General features: G+C 38.2%; 1 protein-coding gene across 1 annotated transcript in view; it reads right to left on the bottom strand.

The window, feature by feature from the left end:
• Positions 1–1,695: 1,695 nt before the first annotated feature.
• Positions 1,696–24,516, bottom strand: part of ZSWIM6 (zinc finger SWIM-type containing 6) — a 115,206-nt gene continuing 92,385 nt past the window's right edge. The window contains exons 8-14 of the mRNA XM_035553687.2: positions 23,070–23,216; positions 20,700–20,960; positions 17,279–17,414; positions 11,777–11,934; positions 11,083–11,246; positions 6,648–6,729; positions 1,696–4,309 (exon numbers count right to left, since the gene is read on the bottom strand). Coding sequence (XP_035409580.1) covers positions 3,447–4,309; positions 6,648–6,729; positions 11,083–11,246; positions 11,777–11,934; positions 17,279–17,414; positions 20,700–20,960; positions 23,070–23,216 — 1,811 coding nt within the window. The 3' untranslated portion in view covers positions 1,696–3,446. The remainder of the gene's footprint in view (positions 4,310–6,647; positions 6,730–11,082; positions 11,247–11,776; positions 11,935–17,278; positions 17,415–20,699; positions 20,961–23,069; positions 23,217–24,516) is intronic.

Genomic DNA, 24,516 nt, shown 5'->3' with positions numbered 1-24,516 from the left:
CAAGATTTCACTCAACTCACCAAAAGAGTGAAGATTCAATGGTGGCCTATGATGCGGGAGAGTGATGTTCAGTTCCCTCCACTACTAAACACCAATCCTGGATTAGAAAAAAAGTTCTAATTTAAGGGAATATTGAAAACCACTGTAGCATTATAAGACAATGATAGCAGTAGTGTTCAGTTGCATATCTCAGAGATATGGCTCTGAAGAGAAGACAAACAAATTCAGACATTGCATTTGACTAGCATTACTTATGCTCCAAAATTAATTCCAATACGTAGTTTTAGAAATATTTACCTTAAATAGTTGATGACAATTTTCACCAACAGCCCTCAGATTATTTTTTTTTTCCTGGAATCTTTTTCTTGGTCTCTTCCTACCTGACAGAATGAGAGCAGTACATACATAAACTAGAGATATTGGCCAAGCCTCTGTTGGTCCATGAGGGCTCTTAACATGGTGCCATCTGCAATGTGCAGCACCAATAAGGATGCACAAGAGACGTTAATTGTGAAAAAACACCAAATAAATTCCCATCAGTTCTGATGGAAAAATAAGCCATTCTGCTCATCAAAAGCAGTTTGCAATCATCAGGACAACATTTAATTCTAAAACCTTGTCTTCAAACTGGCTTCTGTTTTGCAATCTCCACAGTCCACAATATTGAATTATTTTTAAGAGGCAAAAGAAAACCTTGCCAATCCTATTATAAAATGGGGTATCCTGTTGTTCCCTATTCTCTGCAACAGAAAATTCATGAGAAAATTCCAAATGTAATAAGGATCCAATACCTGGAAGGGATAAAAGTTGCAGAAGCTACAGAACATTACCACTATCATTTGAGAACAACACAGTTGTTAGGAAAATTCGGTAAAGACATATTTTAAGTGAGAATTTTTTTCAGACCTTTTCCTCCTTCATCTTCTGGTGACACAAAGTCTCACAATCAGAATTCAAGGGTGCACTTGCCTCTCTGATAGCTGCTTTCTGCATGCTAATTCTCTTTTCAGATGGAGATACTAAAAAAGAAAGTGAAGGTGTTCAGATGGCACAGTCAAATATGACATCATAAAACATACCTACAACGATAAAAATCTTGGTAAAGGAGAAAGCTCCTCTCCAATTTTCAACCATGCCATATCCTATTGAGGGCTGGAAAACTTACATAAATCCTAGAGAAAGGACTCCCAAAAAGCAGAAATGTAGGCTGTCAGGTGTGAGCAAGGTCCCCATGCTAGGTGGAGTGAGCTGCACAGTTCATACCACACAAAGCGTTTTAGAAAGCCAAGCAAAGACAAGCAAGAACTGTCCTTGTGTTTATTTGCAGCACCTCTCAACTCTCATGACCACCTAAGTAATCCATTGGGTGGGAACGTGCCACTCTATCATCACTCCAGGGCAGCATGTCAAGTCTTAACTGTTTCATTGTATAGACCACACATCTTCCTTCAATAGCAAAGTCTGGTGCCTCCTCTGATGCACCAGGTCTTCTTCCCTTAGCTGCACAATACTTGGTGCAATTATGAGCACTGCCACTACTCAGCAGATTTTTGAGGAACAAAACGTTTTTGCCCTGTTCTTGGTGATCATATTGCTTACCACCAAAATGCACTAAAGTTGTAAGCTCGGCATTTAAGAACCATCCATTCGTTCACAATTCAACTCCAGTAACAGACACCATAAAGGAGGCAGAATCAACTTTCAAAAAACTAATTTTAATCAAAACAAAAAAATTGTTGATCATTAACAAGTTTATAAAACAGTGATTTAGTTACATAAATAAATTGATATCAGTGTATCAAATCTTAATTACTTTCAACTTCATGAGCATGTTTACATGGGTGATGAAGTACAACCTTTTTACCTATTATAATAAATAAAATGGAGAGCATGAAATAGTTTTTCTAAACAAAAATACCTACAAACATACCTCTAGCATGTTCTCTAATGAAGGGAACAAGAGACACTGGACAACTTTTGCACCAAAACATAAAAACTGCTTTAAAAAGCACAAGGATACAGAACCATCAGCTAAAGTAAAGACACTATACTGTAACCAAAGTTGGTATTTAATAATATAATGAACAGTTTGGTAGTTAGATCTCCAGTTTGGTTATTTTAAAGCATTAAGACAAGGCAAGATAGAAGGCTGCTTTTGTTTGAGTAATTCTAGAGAAAATAAAATATATTAAAAAAACAAACTGAAAAGTAGAACAGTCATACCTACACAACTTTCTGTCCTGCACAAAGTCAAAATACCTATGCAGAATATATATATATAATATATATATATGTTATTTGTGCACAAAGGTTAGCTTATTATTAGCTCACTGCAAAGGCGTAATGTATCACGTCAATCATTTTGGAAAACATTTTGCGTTTTGTGTCAAAAAGGATATTTCTTTAAGTTTTCTAGGCTAGGAGGCACAAACCCCAATTCTGGCATACTGTATTCTTAATGCTAAGGCTTGCTGCTCTGGCTGTGTATTTTTTGTTGTCCGTCTTTACTATAGTGCCTGTTACAAGCATGTGTGTATGTGTGTATACATATATATGTATACACGGGTTGTATAAATATATATATATAAAATTTTCCCCAATAGGTATCAGTCCAACCATGCAATCCAAAAGGTGGCTCTGCATAGATGCCCAGCATATAGTTCACCACCTGAGCCAACCCTGAAGCAAGGCGCACTTTAGTCCTTCTGATAGGTTTTCTTTTTTGTTTAAAACCAAGCTACTGCAGCTTCAAGTATTTTGCATTACATAGATTTTTTTTTATAAATTAGTTAATGTTATATTTTTCAATATTCAGACATATACTATAATATATATACAGTACAATAAATGCTCTCATTCTTTTTTTTAATTTTTTTGATAAATCCCTGAGAATGTATGTTGACAGTCGCTAAGTTTCCACATGCACAAGCATTGTGTGCCATGCTTCTGGATGAACAGCACTGCAAAGCCACGTGGTCAGCCTTTTAACTATTAGTATTTCATTTGTTGGTTTGTTTAAATACGCTGAAATGTAAGGATGAGTTACAAAGGAGTAAAGCTGAATCCATTCGAGGTACTTATCACAGGATGGAGGTGTTTTGTTTGGTTTTTAAAGCCATTGCAATATATGTTTGTTTTTGAGGCTGTGAACGTATACAGAAAGAACAGGAGAGTGATGTGGGCTTTTGCCACTTGACAACATATACTCAGTGTAAACCAAACCTTTTTTAACCTCTCTCTCATACAAAACAGAAAAAAAAGGGAAAAAAATAAACACACAAACTTTCACAACATGACAGTTTAGTTTGCAAACTCAATATAACTATACACATATAATACCGGTGTGGCTCTGTTTCTTTAAGTTAAAAAGGATACAAAGGCAGGCTCAAGTAAAAACAAACCACCCCTTCCCTCCCCCTCCCTCCCCCCCCATTCACACATTTTCGTCAACCAAACCGCTCACGAACCAACATCATCAGTTTCTTTTTGCCTTTGTAGATTTGTTTTAGGTTGTCAATAAACTGTGTAAACTGGATGTGTCCATCATGAGCCATTAAGAAGGTCTCTCGGGCCTTGCTGAGGAACTCTATAAACTCACTATAGTGTCGAGGGCTGATGTGAGTGAGACGTGAATGAGTCGTATTAATGTAGGCTCCGATTGTAGCATCCAAGAGTTGCCTTAAAGGGGCTTTGTCCAGTGACATGAGCTTACCAGAGTTCCTCCTTCCATGAAGTCCCACCATGCCAGGAGTGGTCAAAGTACACCTACGCAAAATGTCTGACAGTACTGTTGCACATTTGACACTTTTGACCACCAGAGGTATTATAGCTGCTAGCTCATTTTTCCCAAGGGAGTGGCTGAGCGCACATGCCCACAGAACGTCATTAATGGCAGGGTGTGTGTCCTGATTGTAACTCAGGTTGAGATGCGTCATGGCCAAAGTGGCCAGCTTGTAGGCCCGCATGGGGTAACCACGGTGCTCCATGTATCGTGCTATAGTAAAAAGCTGCGAGTAGCTCATGCCGGTTGTAGCAGCATCTAGAACAATTTGGTAAGCGGTCTCAAAAGCTATGTGATCCTTTTCACATAATGTCAGTGCAGAGAGGGCACAGTTTTGAGGATCCTTCATGGCACACTGTAGGGCAAGCGTCCTAGCACTGCCGGCCAGCTTCTCCTGCTGATGGCAGTCCAAATGCAGACGGACAATGGTGCTGTTGGACATCACTGTTGTAGCAACAATACTAGTGGCTTCAGTTGGAGTGAAAAGTGTAAACCAGTTTTGCATGATGCTATCCAGTGCATAAACACCTGGAAGAGAAAGAAAGGATTAGCCACAACTGACAAAACTTAGCAATACAGACGTTCAACAAGAAATTATGTTTTCATCAAAGTCTATGAGGTTACTGGTACATCCAAGGGGATGAAGCTCAGCAAGAAAGGCCAACCCATGTAACATGGCTGGAAAAGGACATTAAAACAAAGGCTACTGTGCAAACTCCGTAGCAATCAGTGAAATGCAGAGAACAACAAAAAAGCCTGCAAGATAAGCCTTAATTTCCTGGTGTGACAACTGAGATGTTTTACTTGTGTTTAAGACCATTTGGGTAACAAGTTCTGGCTCATTTGGTCTCCTCACATCACTCAAAAGCAGCCCTTACTACATTAAACATTTTTAAATGGCAATTTTAACTTCTTTTCTCAACGTTCATCTCAAGGTACAGTGCACGCACAAAAGAACATGAAAACATGCTAAATGGCTCCATTAAGCATCTACACCATGGCATCTATCACTAAGTATGCCCTTAAAAAAAAAAAAAGTAATGAAAATCCTAATGCCCCCATCCCCTCCCAACAGGTTTTTGGATATATCTTGTATCATATTCATATGCACTTGAATATCAAGCTCCCTATTAGGGAAATACTCTGAGCAATATGTACTACTGGCTATTATCTGAAATAGGTATTTTCCTTAGAATCATTTTGTTCCTGGTGTGTGTGCATGTTTGTTTGTTTGGCAGGGGGAGGAAGGGGGAAATGGTGACTGATGGGTTCCATAAATTGAACCTTATAGCCAACTAGAGTGCTTTATTATTGCTAGAGGCAGTTTACGCACATCTGTGAGCCCACCTAAACCACACCCAGAGGTCCTCATTTTCTCTGTAGGACTCTGATGCTTCCTGCACACCCCTTAACTCATGTGCAAAAATTTAACATAGCCAGAGAATAACGGATCTTCATTTATAAACAGATTCCCTGCTTTACCAACTTGATTAAGTCTCAAGAGTACTTTGCATGACATTATAGGTTCTTTATGGGATACCTCTATTAGAATATGTAAACTAATTTAAAGGAGTATTACAACCAGCATTTTATTTGCCAATATGAAACTGCACAAAATAATACCCAGACACTAATATCTGTAAGATAACTTCTGTAATAATTATCATAGCAAAGATATAAAAACAATAAAACGAGAATTGCATGAAAATTTGCAGACACAAAACAATTTCTGGCTGAGGGCATACAAAGGCAAACTGTATTTTCCTAAGACACTGGCAACATGAATTTCCCAGTCAAGCATAAAGCAAAGAAACTAATTCAGAGAATAAGCATCAGTAATCTTATGAAGTTCTGAAACTAAGAAGCATCTATGAGACACAATCCAACCCAAACACATGAAAAATGAGTAAATACAGCAGGAAAGCATGCTTTCCAGAAATACCTCTACTGACAATTAAAACAGTTCCCTTATCATATTATTTATGCTGTCCCTAATACCACAGCTGCTGATTTTTTATTATTTTTATTTTTTACAGTTAGTTTCTAATGCCCATATTCGCTTTCGGATTTTGTAATCTCATCATACACATGGTAATCTGGAATACAGAAGCTAAGGGATGCCTCATCAACACAAAGAAATGAACATAATATCCTGCTGAGTGTACTAATATTCCACTGCTGTCCTCTAAATGTGAGGCTGATTCTCCTTCCACATTTAAACATTAAGTACATTACTATTTGGTTTGCTTTCCAGTGCAGAGCAAAGGGTTGCACAATGTCATAACCACATAACAAAGATGTATTACACTCCAAGCTTGGATTTATCCAGGGTCCCAAAAAAATAAAAATAAAAAAATGAGGACCTCTTCATGAGATCCTGCCTCTCACACAGCAGGAAGCATTATCAGCATTTCATTCATCTGTTTTTTTGGTTCCTCTTCCCCACAGCTGACCAGATAACTATCTCACCTGCACCCAAAACTTGGCCTTTCAGAGAAAGCAAAGTTGTAACACAGTGCAGCAGCCCATAACAATGAGCCTCTTCTCTGCTGCAACCTCAAACCCAGAGAGAGCATGGAAGGAAGAAGGGGAAATCTTGGATATCTCCCAGGAGGTAATACACCCCTCTACCTTGTGGAGGAAACAAGTCACACTGCATTACTCAACTATTGTCCAACTTGGCCTGTGCCTATTCTATCATGTGCTATAGAAAAACACTCAATTAACATCTTCTACATGAAAGAATTTTATAGATCAACAGAAGTGTGAGACATTTGCAAAGCCTAAGCATTGACAAGCAAGATCAATCCATCTAAGATTAACTGATGAAAAGGCAGGAGCCCTTGAGTAGTATCTCAGAACTTACCTACTTCTGTTGCACATGTTACCAACCACCTCACCATTTCCCGCCGTCGCCAATTCAGTGTTGACAGTGTCATCCGCATCACCTATTAAAACAACACAAATTAATCCTATTGCAAAACCAAGAGAATATACCAAAAAATAGGTATTTAAGTTATTCAGATACATTGTGATTCAAAACATCAGACTCTTGCCCTTTTCACTCTGTTACCTCTTTTCAACTGATATGTCAAAAGATTTGAAAAATACTGCTCAGCTACTTTAGAAGGGCATGCAGAGAGTAATTCCAACTGCAGGTCTTTCAAGTCTAAATGAGAGACTGTTATACTAGGGAAGAACAAAAACAAAACAAAGCCCAATCAATTACTAATGATTCAAATTAAATTCTATTGTGCCTCTTCCCTCTATGAAAGGTAGTCTTTAAAGTGGAAACATGTCCACTCTTGTTGGACAAACTAACCCATCCAATTTTCCCTTACGTGTGTCTCTTTTCATTGACTTCAACAATACAGACAGCACCTAAGACTCTACTGAGATTCAACTGCCTGCTACTTCTACAGTGATACACGTATTCTTCCAAATATATTTAGTTATTATTAAAACACTCATACTGATGACTTCTCTACCTGAATGTATACCCTGTGAAGAAATCCCATCGTAAAACCATCAGAAACACAGAAAAAGGAGCTTTTAAAGCTTTGACTCTGGTGCCCGTATTTTATATCACTTGCAGTTACTGCCTAGGTTGCTTATCAAAATGTGTGCAAATACTTTTATTCAGAAAAAAAGTAATACACTGCACAGAGAAAAAGCTTGCTTCAGCTAATTGAACAGTCCCCATAGACATCAGTCAAGAAAGCTAGTAGCTTTCCCCTTACAACATCAGTAATGATACCATGGCATTACTACTTGTAGCAATGAAATAAAAAGCATAGTAGGTCAATCATAAAGCTCTCAGCAACGAACTATACATATTAAAGTCATAAAATACACTCACTAAACAGATTGGAGTCAGCGGCACTTGCAAGAGGGTTCTCAATTCATGTGCCCTCGCAATACTAAAGTGATTTCAAAGTGGCATGTAGCCCTCTGTCATGTCACCTCTTTTAGTCCTCAGCTGTAGAGAGGATAATTAAGAATATAGAAAGACTACTGAGGAGCATGAAATAACAGAAAATCTTTAAGAAGTGTGGTTATAAGCAACCACCAGTGATGCCACACTAGCCTCTAAGCATTCCTAGCTTGGGAGCTTAGTAACTGGTGGTATATGGTAAGAAATTTGTTGGCTTTGTTGGCCTCAAACACTGTGGTATCAGTTTGACTAAACAGTAATCTAAATGCTAGAGCAGAGAATAGCATTTTGAAACAAAGCAAATTTATCTGTAAGGACCAACTCAACATGGTTTTAAATATGAAAACATAGCTAATGCAGAGCATGGAAACACCCATTTGATTCAAGTATTTCTGGAAGAAAAACAGGAATCTGCAAGTCAAATGGCTCCGGAGTGCCATTACGTCCTATTCTTTCTATCAAAGAGAATGAATCTAGATGACTTCCTTTACTGATGCGCACAAAATTGAAGGGTAATGCTCTTCCAACATTCAAGATGAATTTTCAGCTTTCCCCCAACTAGAGTGAATCCAAGAGAAAAGAAAGGTTTATGGACTGAATTCTGCTATTGATGGATGAAGGAAAAAGGTTTAAAAAGGGTATGTATGATGACTTCTCTGAAAGCCTTCTCTGATGACTTTCCTCTCTGCAGTGGTCTGTACAGAGATTAGTCACAAGAGTCTTCAGTAAGCACAAGCGGGCATAATAATAACTCCAGTGTAGACAGTCCTAACTTGAGAGCAAAACACAGTATTATATCTAGTTCCTTGACCCGGAAAAGTTTGACTTGAACTGTTCTGGAATCAGGTCCTTTTCATTTGATTAAACTGACGAGATGAGAACAGTAAGAGATGGGCCCCTTACTGATGATTTTAAACAAACAAAAAAAACACAAGGATTTCAAATAAAGCATGCATTGATGTCTTGATCAAGGAGGAGCTAAAATTACTTTATACCATAATCCATGTATCCAAAGAACTATTTCACTTATGTTCTTCTTGAGACACCTCTTCTTAAAAAAAAAAGTTTCAGATTTGTCCAAGACTGATGCTATCAATTGAAGAGAGCTTCCCAACAGGTCAATAAATCTGGAAATGACATGAGACCCCTGTGAATCACACAGCTTGTCTGAAAGCTAATGTCTCTCCACTGGGAATAACCCTGACTTTGTCCTGATAGATTTTTTTTTTTAAGTTTATTACTCTAGAAGAATGGAAGATCATAGAATCATAGAATGGCCTGGGTTGGAAGGGACCTTAAAGATCATCTAATTCCAACCCCCTGCCATGGGAAGAGACACCACCCACTAGATTGCTCAGGGCCTCATCTAATCTGGTCTTGAACACCTCCAGGGATGGAGCATCCATACTATGGATGGAAGATCTCACTACCCATAAGGGATGCAAGAAACAGTCAACCATTAGCTTCCACAGCAGGGCAAAACCCCTTTACCATACACGTGGAAAGGTTTATATACTTATTTATAGGCTTTAAAGGAAAGGACAGCACTTTCTAAATATGCATCGAATGATCACCTGCACTAATTTGCTCAGCAGTTCTGCCAGCAGCACGTCTGCATGTGTGCAGTAATACTTGCATGGAAGTACCATACAATAAGCAAGTGTAGGAATATGTTTCTCCTGCAATTGCAGATCTTACACTATCTGTGCCAGTAAGGTTCTGTAGGACAGAATACACTTGGAGTTTCGTGCCCATTTAGCCATGCTGATGACCTCTTTCCACAACTAGTTTAAACGTCTTCCCTCTGAGTCACAGAACACATGCTGACAGTGGAAACGGAGAAAGAACCCAGTAATCCATACATGACTCCCCAGTTTAGAACAATTTAAGAGGTTTTTCTGTAATAGAAATCCCAGTGAAAACTGTGAAATTGCTGGTATCACCTTGGAACAGAACAGTGAACAATTTATACACCAGTTTATCCCAAGATCTGGATTTAGGAAGAATCACAGAATCATACAATATCCTGAGTTGGAAGAGACCACCCAAAATCAGACCAGATGTCTGAGAGCACAGTCCAAACACTTCTTGAACTCTGGCAGCTCACTGCCGTGACCTGTTCCCTGTGCAGCCTGTTCCAGTGCCCGACCACCCTCTCAGTGAAGAATCTTTTCATAGGAAGTGCAAGTTTATGATATTTCTTTCAATAAATCTCACTGAAGACATTCTGATGACACAATCAACCACACAGGGGTATCCATAAATAAAGTGGCATCCAAAGTGTACTGCTACCTCTGAATGATACTTGATGAAAGCTTGAGGCGACTCACAGGTCAAACAAAGATCTTTCTCTTTCAAGTAAACAAACATTGAAAGTAAAAACATACCAAGATGCAAAACAAGAAGCTGTTTTCCACAGCAACCTTAAAAATAAGAAAGGCTAAGAAAGCATACAGTATCTCAGCCTTCTGATTAATGACTTTAGCTTCTAAAAGTCTAGAATAGGCAAATACTACCTTCCTTTGGCATGAAAAGCAACTGGGATACAATTTCCTTTCCCTAGAATTCTTTGGAGCTTTGTTTACTGAAGTAAAGTAATAAGTGGTTTCCTGATCTTTGCATGTTGTTTTGAAGAACTCCCTGAAGAGTGATGAAGAGATTTATTTTTGTTGAAATGAACTGTGTAAACTCCAAGATTCATCAGTGTACGGCAATACCACCCCAGATACCTAAAGCTTAGCCATCTCATTTTAGCTTTTAAGGTCTCTCCTAAGAGTCTTAAAATTGAACTGAGGCTCTTTTACACCTCAGACTGAGTCTGATGTGGATGGCCATCTCAAAGTATGTGGAGTGCATATTGATGAAGAAAGTGCGAGGGCTACTGTTAGCACAATCTGCCTTAGAATCTGGACATCATGATTGACCTTGGGTTTCTGTGCTAATTCAGAAAGCTCCTACTAAATCTCGTTTGGGGAAAAAATGGGAGGGAAGAATGGAAGGAATAGTAAGAAGCCCCTCGAGGCCATGCAAAAGATCTAGTGCATTTTTAAACAGCAGAATACTTTTGCTCTCTGGCCACCCCAGCATGAACTCCTGACCTCATTGCATGGGTCTTCTCTCACCCCTGAACAGAAAAACGCCCTGCAGCCAGCCACTTCCATCTCTTTCCACTCAAATGGCACAAAGGGGCTGAGCAGACCTTTGCTCTGTGTTTGCCAGTAAACTGTGCTTCACATTAGCAAACAATATCTAAAATCTCCAGGCAGAGAACAAGACCGTATGGCTTTCAGTGACTCAGAGAGCTGTACCACCAACACAGGGTCAAATCCCTGTCTTCTGCTATAGTAATAATGAACAAGAGAAATACCTGAAGGCCCAACTCCAGTGAAACTTTCAGAAGAGTGATGTCTGGCAAGCTGTCCATGAGTGTTGCTATTTTAAATGCATCCTGGGCGAGTTTGAAGATGTGTGATGAAGAGTGAATATTTTTCTGTATGGACTCTAACACTGTTTCCAGCCTCCGAACATCACCTGCAAAATGTAAACAGAATCAACAAAACAGAACAAGTTCCCAGAACATACAGAGATGTATTATAATTGAGCTTGCCATTGCTGCAGCAATAGTATGATGATTCAGTTGTATGTATTTTGTTTTTATAAACATTCCATAATTACATCACATATGAACAAAAGATACAAGGGAGCACAAACTCTTTTAGTGCCTGATGTTGTTAGTGCAGTACATACCAAAAAGTCATCCCAATTTGTGAATTTAGAAGTGACTTGTCCACTCCTGGGTCTCACAGTCTACATAATGTGTCAGAAGAACAAGAAGCTGTCTCCTCAGCCTTAAATCAAGCCCATTGGGCTACCATCTAGCTAGTTTAACTACTTTGCTAGAAGATTAAGTGACAAGTTTAAGTCAGTTCAGCTTGTTGTTCCCATTTTGAGCTCCTGACACAGTGTAATTTGGACTCCTAAACACAACTTTTAAAATCTGTTTACTTCATGTAATATTAAAAGCATACATTTAGCTGAGTATGTAACTGACAGTACTGTACCTTTGGCTGCTGTTAGCATGGTCGATGCCAGCTCACACTGCTGGGATTCAATGTGACTTAGGGTGAACCAGCGGGGATACCGGTTTGGAACAACTGACGCAATGTGGTGTGGGCGGGACATGTCTCCTGAAGGAGCCGTAGATTCCAATACTAGCAACCTGAAATAAGGAAGAAATTCTCTTTCATTAAATCATTATTACATTAGGTTGCTCATCAGCAAGACCGAAGCCACAAGAACACTTGACCTTATTTCTGAAATGTACCTTTCTGGGTATAAAAAGATACTGAAAAGTCACTTTTCGTGGGGAAATCTGAAAAGACCATTTGCCAAATTTGCTTTTATCAGCAGGCATCTGCAGGAATTCACAGGACAATTAAGCCACCCATTAGCCTAGACAACTGAGATTTTATGCACCATCCACAGAGCTGAAACATTTTCCTTGCATTTTTTTTCAGTCTTTGAAACACAGACATCAAGAAGGAAAATGGTTCACCATCATACTTGAGAATATATATAAATATTTTCCTATATTACTGCATGCACAACTGCAACTTTCTTCACTTGCAAATGATTAGCGAAGTAAGGGAGATGGATATTCAAGAAGGGCATTTCAGTGTTCAACTATGATCTCCTTTTTAAAAGTCCTTAAACTTTAGCCTATCAATCTTGAATAACGTTCCATAACCTAATATTAGGGTGCTGAACAGCAGTGATGGAGAAAAATTGCCTTTAAAGTTACTTTTCAGGCTCCACTTTCTACTACTGAAGAAAGAATTTGAGTACGTGTCAATCTACAGTCTTATCCACCAAGGAGTACTTGCACTTAGAAAATTCAAATTATTGTTGTTGACTACTACGATAGAGGTGATGGTTAGTAACAGAGACTCAACTGATGGCCCTTCTTCCACCCAAAATCAATATAGTAGATACAACATAAACGCCAACAGAAAAAACAGAAGTGCTTGAATTAAAATGGACACTTATATTCAAAACAGTTAAGCACAGTTTCAGGACGCAAAAGGTTATTGAGACATCAAATGACAGTAACAGAGAATATCCAGAAGTAAAACCTTTCCAACCATTAGTTTCTTGAATAGGATTAAGATTTGCGTTTCTGGCACTTACAACACTATAGCAAGTTATAGTTCAAAAAAGTGAAGACTTATCTGTTAGTGTGCTCCTATACTAAAGGCTTCCTAATGATTCACACCTGTAACATGCCAACTGTTCCTTGTCTAAGATTGTCCTATTTCTTGTTATCCAATAAAGCAAGCAGGAACATCTTTGTGTGTCTGAACATATTTGAGCCTCAGTGCAGCATCCTCTGCAGACAATTTCTTGACATTCTGAACTACTTCATAACAACTATCAGATAACTCAATTTTGGAACATCCATCTCTACTGTGAAGAATTTTACAGACAAACGGAGTAAGATGCGGAATAGCAAGAGTTATGAAATCCTACTTAAGGATATACAACAGTTCATATGGACATAGCCAGGCTAGGTCTAAATTAACTACCTCAAATGCTGGTACAAATGAACCACAGTGTCTGACTTCTCTGCGAAGTTTTCTGAAGGTCATTTTGATTCTCTCAGCAGAGTCAACTCTAACATGACCAGCAGCTCAGCTAGTTTACTTCTAAAGGAGCTGTAGGCTAAGGTATTTCTGCAGAACAGATATATTTTTAAGCTATTCTCTTTCATTTATACATATCCTATACAGTCACTTATCAAATATCATATCTAATGTTCTCTTGGGACACACATACACCTTACTCCAAACTTCCACTTGAGCAAACTACTCAGTTCCATGATATGATGGATGTACTGGTGTAGGACTTCAAAAATTTATTTGCCCTGTGTCACTAACCCATGCTTCTGTTTCCACCCTCTTTCACATGCAAGAGATTTTCTAGCAGGAAGTCATCTGGGAAGACAAATGGAATTTGATAAATACTGAATAATATTAAAAATCCAATGCATTGTGATTTTCTGTGACAGAAATATTTCTTATGAAATAAACATATTACAATTTTCTGCACTCAAATAAATACCTAATTTCTTTCTGAAACTGGAGTGTATGACGCTTTTCTTTCGCAGTACGAACAGGGACCTTAAGATAAAAGTATCAAGGTATCTGCAACAGTTCCACCTTTTTCTGTAGGTTCCTGAGGCATACAAGAGTATCTTTAAGAACTCACTAAGAAAGGTCATTTTGAATATATGTCAGGGTATTTAGCAAGCACATATAAATACAGCACATCACATAAATAACCATCAGTGAGTTACACTAAGATTTTCAGACACATGTATGTGCATGCTAATATGAAAAAATACAGATTAACCAACTGTCCCTTTGATTTTTATCAAGTCAAATCTCTTCCCTAGTACCACTGAGGCATCTTTTTACATAGCTCTGTGTGTGTAAAAATAAAATATGTATAAATTCTTTAGCTGATTATTTCCATGCACAGAGAGGGGGGGAAAAAAAGATGTATTATTAAATGGTTTCAATAAACAGGAAAAATTCCAACTACAAAATGCAAAAGGGATTATTAGGTTATGAGTAACAGTAAATAGACAAAGAACATGAAAGGAAGAGGCTGTTTGTGGAAATCTTTTGTCACACTGCATTTCATTGCCAGTTTCTATGTTCCTTTGCTGTGAAAAGGAAATGCTGTTGTGAATTGGTGGCTTTCATGCAATTTTGGCAAGATTAGGGAACATCAGAACAAGCACAAGCCACAGCAGATTTAGCATGCTTCACTTTTTTTTTTTTCTCTCCCCTTTCAAACATCAATTATTTTGCTGGGTCTTAGCTAGGCTACCTTGTGATTAAACATCACCATTAAAGCCTGGATCCCAAAGCCTGGGTGAATTTAAGGCTTAACAAGGGATCAGTCAAACTAAGCCAAATGTTCAGATTCCAAGTGAGCAGTCAACTAGGTCACTGCAGACCCACATTTTTCAAGGTTCTGCTCTATATGTTATGGTGCTGCAAGAAGAGAACTGCAGACAGAAGTGACCATCAAGGACAGCACACCCAGTCCTTGCAAATCTGAGGTGCATCGTAGGCATTACAGTCTCAGCTTCTATTGGTTTCATACTGTGTGTTCCACACACTAAAAGAGGATTAAAAAAAAAAAAAAAGAAGCACAAACAGATGACACTGAATACAGACAGGCAAAAACTCCAGAGCTACTGTCATGGATCAATGATTCATGTAGACTTGAGTGTAGACTGACACTAAATACTTTTATGTGTGGAAAGCAATTAGCTATGGTTTTGGAAAGTTAACTTCTTTGAAAAAATGTTGAAGAAAGAAATATGGTCTGCTTCGAAAAGCATAAGCAGCTGTATAAATTCTTATGCAGCATCTTTACCCATTTCCAGGTGAGATTTTTGTCAGTGACATTGCCATTTCCTCTTTGCCATGGAGGAAAAAGATGCTCAAATTTCTCTCTTTTGATCCATCCCACCTCACAACTATAAGACAAAACATTCAGCCTACAGGTTTGGTCTCTTCTCCCCCTCAAGGCAACATTAAGTCATTTTTTCCTTTGCTTTTATCAGGAGTTCTTTGTAACATGAACTACCACTTTGGTGTGAATGGGAAGAGTAACCAACCTTCTTAAAGGTTTTTGAGAAGTACTGAAGAATGCAGACAGACATGGAATAGAAAGTGTCTGTATTTGCCATTGGCACCGTTCAAGATGGGAGTCTACATTTCTGAAGACTGCCAAATAATAAAATGCAGAAAGATTGACTATCTTCTAGGGCTGAATTCTCATCAGCCTTATAAGGTGATAGCAGAAAGGATATGGAGAACAGGCCCCATTATGCTGACGTCTCCTGTGATTTCACCAGATTGAAACAAACAGACAGATCTTTCCGATACGGAGAAACAACTTCAGCTGAGCTGATAACTTGATGCCAAAAAAAGGCTGGAGCTCCCAAAGACTAAGTAGAGATTTCATCATATTTCAGCATCTTGCTTGTTTTCCCAGTTGAAAAAGGAAGCTTCCAGGGAAGTTTTCAATTATGATTTGTTTCTGAGGAAAGCCCAAGTCCTTGTTCAAGAGGAATGGCATGTTGCTGTCATGTTCACTGAAGCATACAGTGTGGTGTGCAAAGCACTTCTATTCCAACCTTTGAATGTAGCTTAGATTAAAGAAGAAAACCCCACACAAACAAATATATGAGAAACATTTTAAGATAGTGACTGGAAACAAATATAAAGACAGAAGTCTATTTTACAAAAAAAAAAGACCAACTTTTCTCTTTTTAATACACATTTTATGCTAACTTGCTGATCTGATATAACCAGGGATATTGATGCACTTAACTTGCAATGATAGAAAAGGGGTGACCCAGCTGACCCAGACAGCTCTGAACATAATGTTTGAATGTTCTCAACAGTTTGTAAATCATTTTTGTCTTCTTAATCTAGCTCCTAAATTTCTCACGTTTACTCCTTTGTACATACAATTGGTTTTTCCCTGTTTAGCATTCTGCAAAAACACTACAAAAAATCTTCAGGCCACTAGAACATAACCTGTCTGATGAAGCTGTATACTACTTATGTTGATAGCGTCTTTCAATCACTGTGCAATCATTCTTGATAATAATGACCATGAAAACCCAACACATATGTCTCCAGTTGGATACCTGATTGCTCCTATTCTTTGTCAACCATAATTTACTACAAGTTCTTGATAGCAACCAAACAATCCAGACGAGGCCAGTTTCTTCCCTGCACTGTAGGAGGACAACAAAGATTTTTCACTGATCATTTAGGCCATTGAAACTTCCTTCACAAGACTCTTCTTAGCCACCATTAGCAATCTGGCCTGCCCTGAGTTTAAGCCAACACACAATGAGCACTCCCCAAGAAACATCTTTCTCCCAATTACTGAAGACAAATGAGATGCAAGTCACACATTTTGTTGTCATATGACATACTCCATTTAAATCCCAATGTTCACCCAGAAGCGTGCAAGACTGCTTAGTTGTGAAGTACAAGAAAAAAACACAGGCTCAGACCACACCATACGGTTTCAAATCTACCATTGAGAGCTAATTTATAAAGACAATTGGTGGAACAAATAGTCCTATAGAACAGGCTAAGCAGCAGACTTAGACACTGAGACTGCTGGTAGGATGTCTCTTTCCTTATTTCCTTGCCACTGCTATCACGTGCACACAAACACATGGGTGAGAACACATGTGCTAGAGCTGCCATTGCTGAACACAAAACCACATGTCCCCAGAGGGGTATTCTAGAACAAAAGATTGTAACAGAATGCTGTTTTACAGTTGCAGGTAAACACTAATTGTACATTTATAGACGATTATACTGTAGTTATTACAAACATCACTTGCTTTTACACATGACAAAACCAAAGTAATTTCTCCTTAAAGAGAATAAGCTTTATCAAGCTTTCCCCCCTTTTTCTCAACTGCTACTTGTGGTGTTTCTAGATGACTTGTGAATACATACCGCATGGCTCTCAGTGCAGTTTTGTATGCCAATTCAGCATCATGAGGTAGGAGAGAGGTGAAAAGATACTTGGCAAATGTGTGCATTGGAACGCTCTCTCGATGGATGACTTCACCTAAACCACTATATGGTCCAGCTGTGGGAAAGAGAAAGAGAACATCCATCTTTACAGATTGTTGAAACACAAATTCTACACCTTCAAAACTACTACCTATATCTTGAGTTAGAACTGGAATTCAGAGACAGAGTTTGCTGTACAAAAGTTAAAAACTGCATCGATTTTTTTTTTGTGAATCATACTCTACATGTACCATATATAAATGATATATTACAAATGTATTATATACTATATATTCTTTGAGAAAATGAGACAGACTGCAAATTGCATAGTATTAAGCATGCTACCAATGCACATACAAATGACAGAATGGTCCCAGCACATTATGGAGCTCATTCAACAAGTTTATGGTATACAAAAGTCGAAGGTGTTAAAACCAGTTTTGCCTCCATACAGTTTTGTTATGCATACAAATCCCTATGCACCCACTGTTGGTGCATAATTTCTTTCTCAAAATTCACTGGGGGGAAAAAAAAAGTGTGGTTACAGTGGAAAAACGCGTATCTTTGACTGAAGTTTCATGACCAATCACTATAGCAGTACTTGATCCCTATTAATGTCTCACGTGACATTAAGTATTTAAATATCCCTTGGATATGGACTTTGTCTCCAGAGAAGACTAGGTCAGACCTTGTACCAAAGGTCATTTTGCTAGTCTGTTACACCCCCATGATCTTAAAAATTATATTTGCTTTGGGAGACTATCCCAATTGCTAGGAGAATGGATTTCGTACATGTTCAGTGCAGTCATTGCAGTATTTAAAATTCGTAACAGTGGTGTCGATTGACAGCAGAAATGACGATTTAGAAGAAAATTGAAATTCAACTATTTCCTTGCTGAGTTCTGAATGTTCACAGTGACTATGAATCCCATTATTACATTTTTCCTGCAACCCTGAGGATGTTATTCCTGTTAACAGGAACACTGTTGTTAAGCAGCTTTTGACTTCAGCAGCTAGAATAAAATGCTGTAAGATATAGAATAAGAATCATACATTAAGTATTATTGGGCAATTACAGCACAGATACCAGCCAGCAGTCCTAGAAGTTACTGTGGGAGAAGAGGATTTTACTTCCTCCTGTAGTAGAAATTTCAGCCCACCACACCTGGATGGACAATGACTGGGTGAGCACACTTCACTGCAGAGTCACATGTCCTTTAAACAGCATCCAACAGCAATTCAAACTAACATGACTGGCCCTACATTGAAGCAGATGAGGATGTGCACAATTTACGCAGCAGCCACTGCTGCTGCAGAGGAGGATGAACTCCACGAGACGGAAGTGGTAACAACTAAGAGCAGCACAGCTGTTTCAGCAATGTTTTTCTGACTGGCGCCTTAGCACAACACGCAAAGATAAAAATCACTAGGCATGGAAAAAAATCTGAGCTCCACAGGTCGGCATTTGTGAAGACTGGGAGTGATTACAAAGGAAATGTGAAGATTTAGTAGGTGACACACTGTGCCTCATATAATCATTCTAAGTTAAGTTGAAAGCCATTGAAAACTAGATAGCATTGCTTCAACAAAAGAAACCATTTCATGTACATTTGCCAATTGGTGGTCAGTCAGAAACTCAGTTAGGACATGAGAAGTACATGACAAAGCATTTATTTGAAAATATATTCTGCCACTGACTTTGCAAACACAAACTTAACATTAACTTAACACACAAAAAAATAAAACAGTTCTTGCAACATAGTCTTAACATTCTGCTTTCCCACACACCAAATGTTAGCTACATACAGGAGGCATTAATCTGCGTTAACAACATAGAAATCAACTTAATATTGAATTAAGCTTTCTTTATTATATCTACAAGACTTTAACTATAAAAACACAATTGATATGATTACGATCTTCAGTCACAGCACAGTATTTCCTCCACGTGAGGTGACAGTTTCTGCCTAACGTGGCGTAAGCTGAAGCTATTGCAGGAAAGCTGAATTTCTCAGCAAACAGTAATGCAAGACCCTCTTTGCACACTGCTCACCACAATTTCATTGGTAGCTATTTTAGCAGATTTTTTGCTATGATCACTTATTTACTACTTTAAGACAACGACGTATCAGTGATCAAAGTAGTAAACCAGAATTATCAGAGGACATTTGAGACGAATGCTGCCTTTTCCTCATGAAGCGTCTTTAACAGTATGGAGACGCAGCAAATTGATTTTATAATCCATAGGATCCCTGTCTTGCAGTTGTTAATAGCTGGATCCAGTGAGCAGCTGTTCTTATCCAAAGACCATAAAGCAGCAGTATAGCCAAACCATAATGGAAACTCTCTCTATGGTGCAGCATCTCTGCGGTTTCAAATGGCATCATCAGCAGGTACCAAAGTCTTTAAGGATCTGGGCATACTGTGTCTTTTCCATTAAAGGAGAAGTTTTAAAAGACAAATGTCTCACAGAAAGAAAGCAAAACCTGACTGCTGTGTAACAGTCTTCATAACACACCTAGAGCAATATTACCGCCATCCCTTGAGCGGGCACTCAACACTTGGACGTTACCTTCAGCTAACTAGTTCCTTTAAAGTTTTTTCTTCCATTAAAAAAAAAAGCAAGAAAGACAACCTCAAAACCCATGAGGCTACTTTCTAAACATGAGGCTAAGTGATATGTTAAGCCTTTTTAAAAAGGCATGCAAAGGCATGCAGTTTTTTCCCTGAAGATTTTATTGCAATCCACCACAATTCCCAAATAGAAAATTGCATTAGTTGCAGTTTAGTCACATGATCAGGCCTTAAGCCTCAATATTTGAACACATATTCTAATTTTCATGTATGACTGAAATTCCAGAGAGGATTCATTTCCTAGTTGCTATAAATAAAATGTTATACTTCTGTCCCAACAATTTTAAGTGAATTTTCTAAGCTCTTCACTTGGGAAAAGAAGTAAAAATCGTCATGCATTTACAAAGCTGACAGTCCAGGATACAAGCAACCTTTAGAATTCTGCTACCTGAGAACTGCTGGTAACTGATGTCTATAAGACTAAATTGTGAGCCTGGGCTGTATAATTAGGATATGGAGATTACAACAAGTAACAGATCTAAAGAACAAAATGCAATAAAAATTAAAATTAAAGGCTCATAAGTCAGCAGATATCTTATCTCTACAGTCACGGTATTATTACGCATATGCTTGATTTTCATATGAGATTGAAAACAAAATTTTGCTGGAGTTCTACATCAAAAAACATCTTAAGTATGTAAGGTCAGTTTCCACAGGAATACTAGTTCTGTGGGCTTCTATAAGTGAAGACAGTTTAAAGAAGCAGTTAGCATCTATATTGAGCTACCTTCTAATAGGAAGACTGCTTGTTTTCGAAAAATCTTCACCAGAGTATCGTCCAATTCAATTTCCTGTAGCTTAGAAATGAGCTGCTCCTCATTTCGACAAACCTTCTCTTGTGCATACAAGCCATCTGGCATTATTCGTTGCTGTCCCAGCCCTATCAATGCTACTTCCACGGCCAGCGTTAAATAAGATTCCCCTTCTTCTAAGAACTTGTGTGCAGGCAGGTGCTGGTACTCCAGAGATTTGCACTGCCCCATGTTCTCTGTAAAGGGTGAAACAAAGAACAGCACATCAGTAAGCCATTCTAATCCATAATCTGCTTACATTGCCACATTTACAAATGCTACCTCTGTCAGTACTCATTTCTTTAAATGATTTAAATTACTTAGCTTGATTTCAGGATCCAAAGATCCAATGTAAACTACCTGATCCAATTTCACAAGGGAGAAATACACAAAACAATTGGGTTTCAAAAAATAACCACTCAAGTGAAAATAAGCATTTGTCTTTAAACTGTATGACTTGGAGAAAGGCAGTTTTTTTACAGCTTTGTGTTAACATGGCCAAAATTGGAAGATGCATTTCAATTTTTATTTTTATTTTTCCCCATCCATTTCTGTATCTCCTTAAAGCCTCAATGTTGTGTAAGTGGAAAGGGAAGGCATTTATACCTCTGCATAGATTTCAGATGAAGTTATTAGGATTGTGCAAGGGCAGTAGGCCTGGTAACTTCACAACTTTTTAAGCATTCACTGTTTGCTGGAGCTCTCTTCAGGATTTTGTATTATATGTTACAGTTGTATTTGTGATAAACATATGTAGTGTTTCTAAATTTTAATGACACTACAATTCTTACTTTTAGTAAAGATTACCTGTAAATTTCATACAGACCAAACCATAAATTGCTTTAAAGAGTACTAACAATTCATTTGGCACTTCACAGATTTACCATAGACAAAATGCTATTCCAATCTCTAGCAGTTAACAGTCCTATTAGGGAACAAAATATTACAATGGAGAGATGTAAGGAGATGGGCAAGTGCAGAATACGAGAAGGCAGAACACATATGCATGTGTACGGGGAAGTTACTTTTCAACACATAATACTTTTATTTTGTGGGTTGTTGTGGGTTTTTGTTTTGTCGGCAGGGTTTTGTTTTGTGGTGGCGTTTTGGTTTGGTTTGGTAATTGCAAATAATCTGATTTCTGATTTCTTTTAATTAAAAGTTCTTCCACAATAGGTGTTTATGGGTTTAGAAGTTTACTGAAGAAAATCTAATTGAATACAGTAAGTTTAGAGGCAAAGATTCAAAAAGATTGGAAATTGGGAACGTGCATGTAAAAAAGCTGTAGAGGGATGGGGTCCACACAAACTACTGCAGAGATGGAAACAGACTGAGAATGAAGAATGCATCACTTAAGCTCCTGGGAAGCAAATACTGAAACTGGGCATACACAACCTGACTGAAAACATGCATTAATTCTGCAACACTACTTTCCAATTAATACTCTTTGTAGACTGTGTACGTTACCATTTTTAAGTGTTTTGTCATTCATTTGAAGTATTATGTGCATGTGTAAGAAGTCCAGTAACACCCTGTGCTGTATTAGGAAAAGGGTTGCCAGCAGGTCAAGGAGTTGATCCCTCCCCTCTATAGCACTGGTGAGACGCATATAGAGTGCTGTGCCCAGTTCAGGGCCCCCCCATACACAGACATACTGGAGCAAATATAGTGAGGGGCTACAAAGATGATTAAGGGAGTGGAGCATCTCTCATACAATCAGAGACTGAAACAGCTGGGGCTGTTTGACCTGGAAAAGAGAAGGCTCAGGAGGATCTTACCAATGTGTATAAATATATGATAGGAGAATGTAAAGAAGACAGAGCCAGACTCTCCTCAGTGGTAGCCTCTGACAGGACAAGAGGCAATGGGCACGAATTGAAATGCAAGGTTCCATTTGAGCATGAGAAAAGATTTTTTTCACTGTGAAGGCTGTTGAGCACTGGAAGAGGTTGCCCAGAGAGGTTATAAAGTCTTCATTCTTGGAGTTATTCAAAACCCATCTGGACACAGCCCTGGGCAACCTGCTGTAGTTGACACTGCTCTAAGCAGATCTATGGAGCTTTCCAACCTTAACTATTTTATGATCTTCTGTAATGTCTCAGCAAAAAGGACAGAGGAAGGTATGTGGAAAGGGTTGCTGCTATAAAAGCTTATTTGCTTTTATTTCAGGCACGAAATACAGATTTTTTTCAAGAATGAGTTTTTATAAGAACACTGGCTCCAAAGTTAATTTGGAATGGAAAAATAGAAAAATGCTTCTGGTTAATGAAGACGTATAAAAGATAGCTCCCTTTGCACAGCCTTACCCATGAAGTCTGAGAATCCGTGGAAGCTTTCATCGTCCACCCTGCAGGCTTCCATCAAGCTACTGAAGAGCGTGCCGACTGGATCCAAAGGGTGTCCCACCCAACCTTCAAGATTTGTTATCGAGGTTACTCCTTTGTGGAGGAGTTCTGTGTTAGAAAAGATGGAGGGAGGAGGGAGAGAAAGAGCGCATGTTAGCCACTTACAACAATTATAGAACTAAAAGTGATTAAAATGCTCTCAGTACAGAGTTCAAAGTATTAACAGTAACTCCTGCTTAGAAGGAGAAAACAGCATCTTTCAGGACGTATCCACTGCCCTCTATGCATATGTGAAGAGGAAAAAGAAAAAGAACAAAGGACAAACACCATTCAAGCCCTTGCAAGTGTATTATGGGTCAACTATTTTGACTGCAGTGTTTTTTGAAATCTTACTCAATATCAGAAAGTCTTCTGAAAACACCTCATGAAAAAATTATAGCAAAGACCTGGTGACTTCTTTTTTTGCAAAATATCCACTTTTTCCTGATTCAAAAGATGTAGTACCATTTTTTATTTTTTAATGTAAATGATAGTGCTAAAATAAATGGCAATACTCTAAAATATCCTCTATTTTAATAAATAAAATGTGAGCTTATCATGTATCTTAATATTTATTAAAGTAATAAGCTCAGGATGACAGCTCATTTAAAAAGGAATAAAAAGGTTAAATGAGGTATGTAAGAAAAAAATGTCCTTTAATTGAATCAAGTGAATTTTGGCATCCTAAAATTTCAGTCAGCAACATACTTTTTTGGATACTTCGCTTTGTAACTGTAACCCACAAAATCAGTTGAAACAGGACAAAATCCTTTAGCACAATGACCTGAAGAATGCATGGCTGTGGTTAACAAAAGTATAGATTCTCCGCATCTCCTTTTTATTAAGGGTCTTCTGGCACTAGCTCCCACAGAATCACTTAGGTTGAAAGAGACCTCCAAGATCACCTAGTCCAACCTCTGACCTAACACTAACAAGTCCTCCACTAAACCTCCCCTTTCACTCCAACCAGCTTTTTTTCTCTTAGACACATACATACTACTGAGGTATGGGAGATCAGACTCATTAGGACCATTTAAAAATTGTATACAAGCTACTATGGATGCTCTGCTTCTCCACCCACTCTACACTACCTTGTAGCTGCCTTTGGTTACTCTCATTCATGGAGTGACACTTTCCTTAGAATCCACACGTATTATTGCAAAGCTTTAAAATGCTAAAAAGCCTACTTCTTACCTATTTAAATGTGTGAGGCTACAAAACAAAATGCAGCCACACAGTTGAACTGATTGCTCAGGAGAATGAGGTTGTTTTAGTTTTTATTGTTGTTGTTGTTTAATAATCAAATGATATGCAATACAAAAACTAACATGTAAATCATTGTCTTAGTAACAAATAGCATGTGCAATAC

The sequence above is a fragment of the Cygnus atratus genome, chromosome Z (assembly GCF_013377495.2).
Source record: "Cygnus atratus isolate AKBS03 ecotype Queensland, Australia chromosome Z, CAtr_DNAZoo_HiC_assembly, whole genome shotgun sequence".
Classification (NCBI taxonomy): Eukaryota; Metazoa; Chordata; class Aves; order Anseriformes; family Anatidae; genus Cygnus; species Cygnus atratus.
The sequence above is the reverse complement of the archived record's forward strand: the minus strand, read 5'-3'. Positions and strand labels throughout refer to the sequence as shown.